This window comes from Bufo bufo, chromosome 6, assembly GCF_905171765.1.
Source record: "Bufo bufo chromosome 6, aBufBuf1.1, whole genome shotgun sequence".
Lineage (NCBI taxonomy): Eukaryota > Metazoa > Chordata > Amphibia > Anura > Bufonidae > Bufo > Bufo bufo.
This window is the reverse complement of record NC_053394.1, coordinates 313,595,254-313,608,135: the sequence shown is the minus strand read 5'-3', so window position 1 is coordinate 313,608,135 and position 12,882 is coordinate 313,595,254. Positions and strand designations below refer to the sequence as shown.

General features: G+C 43.1%; 1 protein-coding gene across 3 annotated transcripts in view; it reads left to right on the top strand.

Moving 5' to 3' along the window:
- The window catches only part of STAT3 (signal transducer and activator of transcription 3), a 111,183-nt gene extending 98,709 nt beyond the window's left edge, over window positions 1-12,474 (top strand). For 2 of the 3 annotated variants that reach the window (XM_040434719.1, XM_040434716.1), the window contains exons 16-24: window positions 1,048-1,146; window positions 2,982-3,117; window positions 3,196-3,248; window positions 3,343-3,437; window positions 4,584-4,723; window positions 4,805-5,020; window positions 9,464-9,506; window positions 11,354-11,460; window positions 12,165-12,474. In XM_040434719.1, coding sequence (XP_040290653.1) covers window positions 1,048-1,146; window positions 2,982-3,117; window positions 3,196-3,248; window positions 3,343-3,437; window positions 4,584-4,723; window positions 4,805-5,020; window positions 9,464-9,506; window positions 11,354-11,460; window positions 12,165-12,220 — 945 coding nt within the window. In that variant the 3' untranslated portion in view covers window positions 12,221-12,474. The remainder of the gene's footprint in view (window positions 1-1,047; window positions 1,147-2,981; window positions 3,118-3,195; window positions 3,249-3,342; window positions 3,438-4,583; window positions 4,724-4,804; window positions 5,021-9,463; window positions 9,507-11,353; window positions 11,461-12,164) is intronic. The other variant, XM_040434718.1, reaches the window with a different exon arrangement.
- Window positions 12,475-12,882: the final 408 nt, after the last annotated feature.

Here is a 12,882-nt window from a genome sequence, read left to right as displayed (position 1 = left end):
TCCGTTTTCAATTGCACCATATTGTGTCAGTAAAAACGGATCCGTCCCCATTGACTTACATTGTAAGTCAGGACGGATCCGTTTGGCTCAGTTTCGTCAGACTGACATCAAAACGCTGCAAGCAACATTTTGGTGTCCGCCTCCAGAGCGGAATGGAAGCTGAACGGAGGCAAACTGATGCATTCTGAACGGATCCTTATCCATTCAGAATGCATTGGGGCTGAATTGATCAGTTTTGGGCCGCTTGTGAGAGCCTTGAAACGGATCTCACAGGCGGACCCAGAAACGGCAGTGTGAAAGTAGCCTTAGCAGCCCTCCCCTCTCCAGTTAGATACTTTGCCCACTGCTGGAGCTGGACTCCTGCAAAACAGTTAGGTGATTAAAGGCATTTGTACTAGATTACAAAAACATTGCTGCTACCTTTCCAAAACTGAGCCACACGTGTCCATGTGTTATATCTGATTTTACAGCCCTGCTTTATCAAATGGGTGTGAAGCTGCGATTTCATGCACAAGCTGGGGACGATGTGGCACTGTTTTTAGAAGACAGCAGCCATGTTTTTCTGATCCTTTGCAACTTATTTAAAGGTACAGTGAGCCTCCTGTATGAGACATGCTTGAAGGTTATCTTTGTAAAGAGAATAAGAAAAAACAGTGCCGATTGCTTATGGGGCCCTCATTATTTTGTAGTTGTTTTTGTTCAGATACATAGCAATATATAGAGATACTGATTTTCTGGACTAAAAGACAAAGACCTCCAAGCTCCATCAGCCTCCAATTAGACCCCCCTCAGCCTTGGATCAGATGAATGAGCATTTGACTTCGTTATTGGGTGATCTGTGACATATTTACACAGAGCAGTTATCAGGAATGAGCATTCCTGGGAAAACACCTTCCCGATAATTGCCTCGATTGTCAGCCCATGAAAAGAGAGCCCTTTTCACTTCTTTAATCAGTTACTACAGTCACTCGATAGTAGTTTATTTTATCTAATAAAATGGGTGAAATGTAGTAATGAAAGTGAAAAAACTGTTTCTTCTTTTTGTAGACCCATTCATTGCCTGTCGTTGTGATATCAAACATATGTCAAATGCCTAATGCCTGGGCATCTATTCTGTGGTACAACATGCTAACCAACAACCCAAAGGTAAGTTACATCTATAGTTTATATTAGGGCTGCACGATTAATCGAATCGCGATATGGCGATTTGGCCGACCCGAAAATGCCGTGATTATATATGAAGGGGCCCCGCGCACATAACTGGCTTTGCATGTAAAGTATTTTACTAGTGTGTGAAACAATCTCTCTCCTTTTGATAACCGGTCCAGCCTCTGTACTCACTGTCACGATGAATGCACTGCAGCTAACGGCAGCGAGCGGGCCGGCTGGCGCGTGACTGACGTCACTTAGTAACGCTCCTGCTTCCTGAAGTGGGAGGAGCGTTACTAAGTGACGTCAGTCACGCGCTGGCCGGCCAGCTCGCTGCCGCTTGCTGCAGTGCATTCATAGTGACAGTGAGTAACAGAGGCGGCCATGTTATCAATAGGAGAGAGCTTGTTTTACACACTAGTAAAATACTTAACACAAAGCCAGTTATGTGCGCAGTTTAAGACACATGAGGGTACACATAGGGCCATGAGAGGTCATAGCACACATCCCCTATAACAGCGTCCTCCACAGATCCCCCATAACAGTGCCATCCACAGGTCCCCATAAGTGTCCTCCACAGATCCCCCACAACACAGCGTCCTCCACAGATCCCCCACAACTATGTCATACCCAGCCGCGTCAGCGGCTAATATGGGAAAATCCAAGCAAATAGACCTCTAGCACAATTCCCTTAAAATATCGCATCGCACATCGTTATCGCAATTTTTAGGGCCTTAATTGCAATCGCACAAAATTCCCATATCGTGCAGCCCTAATTTATATCATATTTAGTTTTCCCTCACACTTGGTAGACTAGTGCAGGCACACACATGAAAGGATAACATTACATTTACACGCAGTGACTGAGCACACAATTGTCAGGAAGGATGTGTTCCATCTGGACAATTGCCTGCTCGTCACTGGTGTTGAAGAATTTACATGCAGTATGAGGACAAGTCATGGCTACTGCTATCGCCTATTCCAGTAGAGATTCATTGTCCTGTTAGACATCATGATCTGCTGCCCAGAAACAATTATTTAGGTGTACACGTGAATAATTGTTTAATCTGCTGAATGAGTGTCCTGCTTGTTCATCGGGTAATCCGCAGAATCTTTCGATGGGCAGATTGTCAGGTACAAGCGTTCGTAGGAACGTTCGTCGCTGATTATCTACCTGACAATTGAGCAGTGTAAGCCAGTCTTAAGGGCTCATGCACACAAACGTATTTTCTTAACGCTTCCGTTACTTTTTTTTTTTGAGGACTGTATGCGGAACCATTAAAGTCAATGGGTGCGCAAAAAATATGGAACGCACACGGAACACATCCATATTTCATCCGTATTTTGCGGATCCATACTGTAGAAATGCTATGCCCAGCCCATATTGCTCATGTGTTTGGTGATTTTAATAAGTTACTGTTTCTGATCCGCAAAAAACGGATCACATACGGATATGTTTTGTGGGATAACAGAATGGAAGATGACTTTAATCGGATAAAAATATAAAAAACTCAGATACGGAACAACGGATCCATGAAAAACGGACTGGAAAACAACGGTTGTATGCATGAACCCTGAGGCTGTACAGTCACCTGATTATTAGCATGTTAATCTGTACAGGTATTTCATACTAGAGGAGAGGCAAACTACTGCACATGACTGCATACTGAATTAAATAATAAGAAAAACCTATCATAAACATGTTATACATACCATCAAACTTTAATACAATTGGAGAGCCTACCTAGCAAAGTAAAGGCTAATAACAAGACATTGGCATTTGCATTAAACTCACTTTAGGTCCAATGACATGTACGTTTTTTTGCCTTCAGAATGTTAACTTTTTCACTAAACCTCCCATTGGTACATGGGATCAGGTGGCAGAAGTTCTAAGCTGGCAATTCTCCTCCACCACAAAACGAGGCCTCAGCATTGAGCAATTAACCACATTGGCTGAGAAACTTCTGGGTATGTTCTCAATAGATCACATGTAAGTGTTGTCCAAATCAGCCATTTGTCTTACCTGTGTCCCTTCTTCATCCTTAGGTCCTGGAGTTAACTATTCAGGCTGCCAAATCACCTGGGCCAAGTTCTGCAAAGTAATTTGTTTACCTATGGTTCTCGTATAAATTGTTAGTTTTATGAATTTTTACCATCCTTAACCTCTTTTGGTTTATCTTCAAATCCACATAGGAAAATATGGCTGGTAAAGGTTTCTCATTCTGGGTATGGCTGGATAATATCATTGACCTTGTAAAGAAGTACATACTTGCACTTTGGAATGAAGGGTGAGTTTTCTGCCCCGACAGTTTTTGTTTGTTTCTTTGTACACTTTTCATAAATCTAATGAGTAGGGGATGAACCAGGTGCTTTCCTATGGCAAGTATGCTCATCCCTAGCACCAGGGCAGTAGCTGCATCACTATGAACATACTTATTGTTATTGAATGAACAATGTAGCTATTTCAGTTTTTAAGGCAGCAATGAAAGAAACTTGTGTCCAGACCACTGTATGCCACAATCGATACCAACATATAAATGCAGAGGCAGAGAAAAGGATCTATGTGCATACAATATACTTGCTGACAGTCAAAGTCCTTTGGAGGATTCTGGGACTCTTACCTTTTGCTAAGGCTTAATGCACACGACCATATGCATTTTGCCGATCTACAGAACACTGATATCTGTCGTGTGCATCCCGCCCTATTGTAGAAATGCCTATTCTTGTCCGCAAAACGTACAAGAATAGGGCATGTTCTATTTTTATTTAATTTTTTTTGCAGGAAGGACCTACGGTCGCACAGATGCTGACAGCACATGCTTGACATGCATTTTTTTCAACCCCATTCAGCTCTCACCTGCAGTTTATTCTGACATCATGTATTAGGAGCTCAGGGTGACTAGCCAGGTAGAGGATGATGGGAACTGGGTTCTGGAGCCAGTTATAAGAACAAGCCTGTGTGGGTGCATAATGTAGAAATTCTGTGGGAAGATCCTTAGAACTTCAGTTTGGCCACTGGAGACGTTATGAGTGTGGTTGGTGTAGGAGTAGGCAGTGGATTACTGCATGGACTCTCTGCTAGAGCCAGCCTACGATGAGGCACCCTCCAGTAATAGCAAAAAAAAAGTAAAACACAACGGGGCAGATTTATCAAAACTGGTGCAAAGGAAAACTGGATTGGTTGCCCATAGCAACCAATCAAATATTTGTGCCTTTCATTTTTCTGAAAATGACAGGTGCAATCTGATTGGTTTCTGTGGGAAACTAAGCCCGTTTTCCAAGACCTCATAAAACTACATCAACCTGAAAATAAAACAAATTATGATCCCTTTGATTCAGAGGCAGAATTCGAAAACATCCTTTAAGTCTTCAATTGTCGGCATTGTATGTTGTATATGTGCTCTACTTGGCTTACAGCATGAACTTTTTGGCAGGTATATTATGGGTTTTATCAGCAAAGAGCGTGAAAGAGCAATTCTGAGCACCAAGCCTCCTGGGACATTCCTGCTGAGATTCAGTGAGAGCAGCAAAGAGGGTGGAATAACCTTTACCTGGGTGGAGAAAGACATCAACGGTAATTAAACATTTTAAGATTTCTTTTTTGTGTGTTTTCTTGATACTTCTATGTTCTTTTATTACACATTTTTCTTTTTAGGAAAAACACAGATTCAGTCTGTAGAACCATATACTAAACAGCAACTCAACAGTATGTCATTTGCTGAAATCCTCATGGGATACAAAATCATGGATGCCACCAACATCTTGGTGTCCCCTCTCGTTTACCTGTACCCTGACATCCCCAAGGAAGAAGCCTTTAGCAAGTACTGTCGTCCAGAGAGCCAGGAACACCCTGAGCCCAGTGACCCAGGTAGTGGTACTCATTCTATGCAAGACTGCTTGTAATTTGTATCTACTGTCATTCTGATTTATTTCAAGCTGACCCATCTTTATCATTTACTAGATGAAGGACCCGGTCGCTCGGGTATATTTAATCTATTTAATTTAATGTTTTTGTGTATCGTTAAAATATATCAACACTATCCACTACAACAGTGACCTCCCCAGTGCCCTGTCCCTTAAAATTGGACCTCCACAGCCCCCCACCCCCTTAACTTTGACCTTTACAGCAGCCTTCTCCTTTAACAGTGACTTTCACAGCATACCACCCCCTTGACAGTGACCTCCATAGGGGCCCGCCCCCTTAACAGTGGCCTTTACTGGATCGGGGGCGTGTCGTTTTGAACAACTCACTCTAAGACAGCAGCACTGTTCTGTCTGAGTGTGAACTGCAGGGAGAAAGTCACCCTCCCTCCCACCCCTGCAGCTGACAGAAGATGATTTTTACCTTCATTTTTTAAAATTCCTGTTGGCTGAGAAGTGGAGAGGGCGTGGCTTAGCGGGACCTAGAGGTTGATTTTTAACTTCATTTTTTCAATGTCAGCTTAGTGGGAGTGGGCGTGGCCTAACCAGATTAGGGGCGTGGCTTCGCGGGACCTGGGGCAGGGTTTTAAAGGATAACTGTCACATTTAGACCCTAATTTCAATTTTCATATATGTAGTTACTAATAACATGATATTCCAGAATCCAGTACTATTAGACTGACCTACCCCATATTTAATAAGCTTCAGCCCTTAGCAACCAGTCTGCATAAAACTGCAATTTCACTATTCAGTTAAGATGGCCGCCACTGCCCTCACCCTGAGGCTAATTCCGCCTGCCCTCACTAGCCAGTAACAATAGCCCCCCAAAAGTGTCAGTAACCAGAACCCTCCCCCCGTAAAGGGTTAATCTCCTGCAGCACAAAGGGGTCCTCTTACCACATGTTGCTTTAATTTATTCACTGAGCAGATGGCAGATCTCCCTTCCCTGTTGTGTGCTGCTCCAACTCTGCATTCTCCAAGTCTGCTGAGTGAGGGAGCATCTGCCAAGCGTAGGGACAGGGAGAAGTGCACACAGCCCAGGCACTGTTATCAGCTGCTGGGGAGGACCTGGCTTTAATCATTTACTTACAGTCCCTGGCTGTCAGTAATGTGACCTTGCACTCTGCTTCTCCTTCAGTCCTTCAACAGATAGATGGACCATGCCTAGCAACCCTATTTTAAGCACATGTAAAAGTAGGCAGTACAAGGAACAAAAATTTGTAATTATGGGGTAATTGAATACACAGCGAAAAGTTGAAATAGGGCCACCAAGGTGATATTAATCACCACAATCCAATACTCCAAAAAAATATATATATACAACAGTTATCCTTTAAGTCTTTTGATAGTGAACACATTGTGGCACCTTACTGGTTCATTTGCATATTAAACTGGATTTTCAGAGGCTAAAAACATCTATTGCTGGAACAAAGGCACATCTTGCAATAAGGTACTAAGTGCTATTTAGGCCATGGCTTTTCTTCAATAGCAATTATCCTTGTGACAGATTTCCTTTAAAGCTCTCCTACAGCGGTGAAGATAAATGACTGGGTTGTTATGGAAACCTGGAGTAAAACTGTGTATGTGGAGACTGTAGGACCTGCGAGCTTCTATTGGCTAAGGGTCATGTGACCAAGCTTCTATTTGCTAATGCATTTTTTGTGAATATCTCAGGAACGGTACGTCCTAGAGAGCTGAGACCTGGTCTAAAACGTTCCCGGACACCTGATGTACCTGTTTGCCAAATTTCGTGATTGTAAAATGTAAATGCAGCGGTGCGGATTCCTTTAGCGGACATACATACACACAGCTTTATATATTAGACTAGCTGAAGGACCAGGCTTCGCTCGGGTATAATTAATCTATTTCATTTAATGTTTGTGTGTGTTGTTAAAAAATATCAGTGACATCTACAAACCACCCCCCCCCCCCCCCCCCCCACAGTGCCCCGTCCCTTAAAATTGGACCTCCACAGCCCCCCCCCCCACAATGCCCCGTCCCTTAAAATTGGACCTTCACAGCAGCCCACCCCCTTAACTTTGACCTTTGCAGCAGCCTTCCCCTTTAACAGTGACTTTCACCGCATACCACCCCATTGACAGTGACCTCCACAGGGACCTGCCCCCCTTAACAGTGGCCTTTACTGGATCGGGGGCGTGTCCTTTTGAACAGCTCACTCTAAGACAGCAGCATTGTACTGTCTGATTGTAAGCTGCAGGGAGAAAGTCACCCTCCCTTCCACCCCTGCAGCTGACAGAAGTTGATTTTTACCTTCATTTTTTTCAATCCCCGTCGGCTCAGGAATGGGAGGGGGCGTAGCCTAACCAGATCAGGGGCGTGTCTTAGCAGGACCTGGGGGCGGGGTTTTAAATATTTTGAGGGTGGACACATTGTGGCAGGGGGTGTGTCTGGGCTCCTTCCTGCAAGAGTGACGGCCCTCTGGGTACCTTACTGGCTCATTTGCATACCAAATAAACTGGATTTTCAGAGGATAAAAACATCTATTGCTGGAACAAAGGCACATCTTGAAATAAGTTGCCGCATTTTTCGCCCTATAATACGCACCGGCCCATAAGACGCACCTAGGTTTTTGGGGAGGAAAATAAGAAAAAAAATTTTTTTAACCAAAAGGTGTGCTTTTGGTGGGTTTGGAACTAATGGTGGTCTGTGGATGACGGACACTGTTATGGGGGGATCTGTGGATGACTGACACTGTTATGGGGGGATCTGTGGATGACTGACACTGTTATGGGGGGGGATCTGTGGATGACTGACACTGTTATGGGGGGGGATCTGTGGATGACTGACACTGTTATGGGGGGGATCTGTGGATGACTGACACTGTTATGGGGGGGATCTGTGGATGACGGACACTTATGGGGGGGATCTGTGGATGACGGACACTTATGGGGGGGATCTGTGGATGACGGACACTTATGGGGGGGATCTGTGGATGACGGACACTTATGGGGGGGATCTGTGGATGACGGACACTTATGGGGGGGGATCTGTGGATGACGGACACTTATGGGGGGGATCTGTGGATGACGGACACTTATGGGGGGGATCTGTGGATGACGGACACTTATGGGGGGGATCTGTGGATGACGGACACTTATGGGGGGGATCTGTGGATGACGGACACTTATGGGGGGATCTGTGGATGACGGACACTTATGGGGGGATCTGTGGATGACGGACACTTATGGGGTGATCTGTGGCTGGCACTGTTATAGGGGGGGGGGAGATCTGTGGATGACGGACACTTATGGGGTGATCTGTGGCTGGCACTGTTATAGGGGGGGGGGGAGATCTGTGGATGGCACTGTTATATATGTGCCATCCACAGACCCCCACCCTATAACAGTGCCAGCCACAGACCCCCCCAGCCCATAACAGTGCCAGCCACAGACCCCCACCCCTTAACTGTGCCATCCACAGATTCCGTGTGCCCCCCCCTTAACTGTGCCATCCACAGATATAAGATCTGTACAAGGCGGGCCGGGCGGCCGGCGCGTCACTTACTGACGTCACTTGCCTGCGCCGCCTGCTTCATTCATAAAGGAGGCGGAGCAGGCACGTGACATCAGGGAGTTACGCTGCCGCCCGCCCGGCCTGCCTGCCGGCATTATACAGAAGCAATTAGGATATACGGTACTATTAGGAGTGAGGGGGGCATGTTTAATAACTTTTAATTCAATAATACATTTTATATTAGAATACCGGAGCGGTGGGGCGGGGCTATAGTACAGTGTCCGCACCGCCCCACCGCTATTGCTGGCCCCCAGCTCCTCCTTCCAGTCCCTCCCCCGGCCCCCGCTCCGTACATCGCATCCAGCGATGTAAAACTGCCAGCATTCGCCCCATAAGACGCAGGGGCATTTTCCTCCCATTTTTGGGGAGGAAAAAGTGCGTCTTATGGGGCGAAAAATACGGTACTAAGTCTTATTAGACCATGGCTTTACTTCAATAGCTATTATCCTGGTTACAGATTTCCTTTTAAAGCCCTCCTATAGCAGTGAAGATAAATGGCTGGGTTGTTATGGAAACCTGGAGTATAACTGTATGTGGAGGCTGGAGGACCTGCAAACTTCTATTGGCTGATAAGGGTCATGTGACCAAGCTTCCATTGGCTAATGCATTTTTTGGGAATATCTCAGGAACGGTACGTCCTAGAGAGCTGAGACCTGGTCTAAAACCTTCCCGGACACCTGATGTACCTGTGTGCCAAATTTCGTGATTGTAAATGCGACGGTACGGATTCCTTTAGCGGACATACACTCAGCTTTATATATTCGATATATTTTATCAATTGTTTCTGTGGTTACACATCTGTGAAGATCATAATAGATACTTATAATTACAGCTGCAATGTATTTCTCTTTAAACACAGGCACTGCCCCATATCTGAAGACAAAGTTTATATGTGTTACACCGTAAGTATAGATTTTTTTTTTCCTATAAAGTGCTTCCCTATGTATAAAAAGAAACCATAAATCTAAATCATATGTTGAATACAATATATTGGTCCCTGCGTGCATCCATTCTAGCGTGTAAATAGGCAAGAAAACATATACCCCAGACGTGTTTGTGAATATTAGCGACCTGTCTAATAAGTGATGAATTTTCTGGCTTAGTAGGTCATTAACTATGATAAGTTTATTTCTTTGTTTATATACTCTTATATGCAAAATTAGGAAATGGATGTGATTTAAACTTTTAATATTTGTTTTGTTCTTTAACTTTTTTTTCATAACTCTTAGCCCTGTAAGGGGGCTAGAACCTGAGATCCTTTGATTCATTGTCCCATTCACCCGAAGGCCTCATGCACACGATCGTATGTATTTTGCAGTCCGCAAAAAATATGGATGACGTCCATGTGCATTCCGTATTTTGCGGAACGGAAAAGCTGGCCCCTAATAGAACAGTACTATCCTTGTCCGTAATGCGGACAATAATAGGACATGTTCTATTTTTTTGCGTAACGGACATACGGAAACGGAATGCACACGGAGTACCTTTTTTTTTTTTTTTTTTGCAGACCCATTGAATTGAATAATTCAGCATATGGTCAGCCTAAAAAAACGGAACGGATGTGGAAAGAAAATACTTTCATGTGCATGAGCCCTAAAAGAGATCTATTAGGGTGATTGGCATTCTGACACGCTCCTGGCTGAGCCGTGCATCGTGCACAGCTTATTAGGAAGCTTACCATTTTTATTCTCTATCTTCCTTGAGCCATAGGGTGTTATTTTTTTTTTTTTCACATATCCATATGAGGGCTTATTTTTTGCGGGACAAGTTGTACTTTCTAATGCCACCATTTAATATGGCATAAAATGTAGTGGTAAAAAAATTCCAAATGGAGTGGAATTGGAAAAAAAGCTAAATTCCTCCACTGTTTTAAGAGGTTTGTCCCTACAGCGTTCCCTTTTGCAGCATAATTGACCAGTCCATTCTCTGGGTCAGTATGATTACAACTAGAGATGAGCAAATTTCATGTTATGAAATTCGTTCACGCTTCGTTTGGTGGTAAAAGCAGAATTGCTTTATGGATTCCATTACCATGGACCATAACGCAATTCTATGACGGAATGCATAACGGAATTCGCTCATCTCGAATTACGATATCACATATGTATAGATTTTTATGTCTAAATAGTGTACAAATAGATAAAAATCTTTAGTTTTTATTGACACCCTTCTGGAGTGTGTTCTCACATTTTTATTCAATTTTTTTTGGGTAAGATAAGCAATAAAATTGGCAAATTGGCCATTTTGACCCTTTTTTCTGTTACGCCATTCGCCGTATTGGAAAACTATTTTTATATTTTAGTAGTACGAGCTTTTTGGATGTGGTGATGCCCATGATGTTTTTATATATTTTTTTTATTTATGTATTTAATTTTTTATTCTACGGAAAAGGGTGTAATTTATTTTTATTTTTTTTATTTGTTCTATACTAATTGACACATTGACAACACATGCACACTCACATGAGCCGTGTTAGGAGGAATAGCTGTTGACCAAATAAGCATTAGACCGACAGCTATTGAAGGTGTATAGGCACCTTTAAGTAGCATGAGAAAGCTGTCTGTTCTCCACTAAGCTATCTTTCTTACATAGGGAATGATTTGCATTTTTTGCAGATTGTTAGTGATTATTTATAGGACTGCAGAGAATAAAACAATTGATTAGTAATATCTTTTCAGATGTGGTCATATGCTCACACTTAAAATAACTGAATATAATAATGTTATTTCTCTATCATCTGCATGAATAGGACAACCTGTAGTAACACTATCGACCTCCCTATGTCCCCTCGTACCTTGGACTCTTTGATGCAGTTTCCAGGAGATGGATCTGAGGCCGGTACAGGGAATCCATTTGGTAGGTGTCATTTATCCATGCCATTCATTAACATTGCACTTTGCTTTTCATAGGGCAAAGAGCTGTCTTTTTTATTTGTAATAGGTTAAAGCATCACAGAGCTTTCAATTAATGCAACAGACTTTGCATTAATTAATAGTACAGTGTGCACATGCGGTATCTGGCCATAATATCACTTGCTTCTGGCATATTTTTTGCAGTTTTCCTCTGTGCATAGGGAATGTTTTTGCAGTTTTCTCAGACTTGGTGGGTGGAGACTAGCTGTCATCCACTGCTCATACTGAAAGTAGAGTAGAATCTGCTTACTAACCGTCTCACAGTCACTCAGAAGCAGTCCCAGCATAATGGTGGACATTACAGAGAAGTGGGGCCCTGTATATTTGTGGATATTCCCTCTCCATAGACCTGCATTGATGTGAAATATGATCCTTCTGCAGAGCTGGTCTTTCTTGGCCGGGAAAAAGGCATTTTTCTAAGTGAAAAGCAATTAGCAAGAGGAGGAGGGGGGGCTGGTGAACAGATGATAACAGAAGTACTAGACATTCCACACTGATAAAATACATTACAAAGTTTCATGTGGTTGCTTGTACTATTGATTTGTGTGAATAGTTAGTGACCATTGTTTTTCAGTGAAGGGCAAATATGGGTCAGGCCAATACAGAGCTCTAGGAAATGACTGACTCTTTTTTTCCTTCCATTCACAGAGAGTGTAACATTCGACATGGAGCTGGCACCTGAATGTGCATCTTCCCCAATGTGATTTTCTTTGTCTACTTGAGCTGTATGACACAGTGCCTCTGCCTGGGTATATACACCTTGACTGTGCTACCCTTCTCTTGGATGTTTGGCAAATGCCTGCTCTTCAATTCTGATTGGTTATGGAGCCTGCGTTTTATACGCACCAATATATATGGACACGCTGTAACTATTAAGAAATGAACTGTCGATCAGTTTAATTTTGTCTTTTGCTCTCTATATACCTGTCTTTTTGCCAAATGGACTGTTACGGATGATGGGTAGAAAGGAGTACATTTTGGCAATGATTTGGTCTCAAGGGCTTTACACTGTCCAGAGCTAAATCTACAACTGACCTATCTGAACAGACCAAAGATGTTCACTCTACTCTGAGAGGTTCCCCACTGCTGTCAGAGATTCCACCCCATATTCTTTAATTGAAATGACTGCCATGAATTGAGTCTGTATCCAAGGGATTTCTCCACATGAATACTTGTATATGAATCTCATTGGCCATTACCAAGGAGAGAAGGGTGATGTGTCAGTAATCCATTTTAAATGAATTTACCCAGTTTATTGTTTTTAGAATGAGACTTTCCTTTACCTGTAAGTATTCCCCTAAAGGAAGTATACCTATAGTCTCACATACACACTATCTCCATACAGTTGCTGTATATTCCTTTCAAC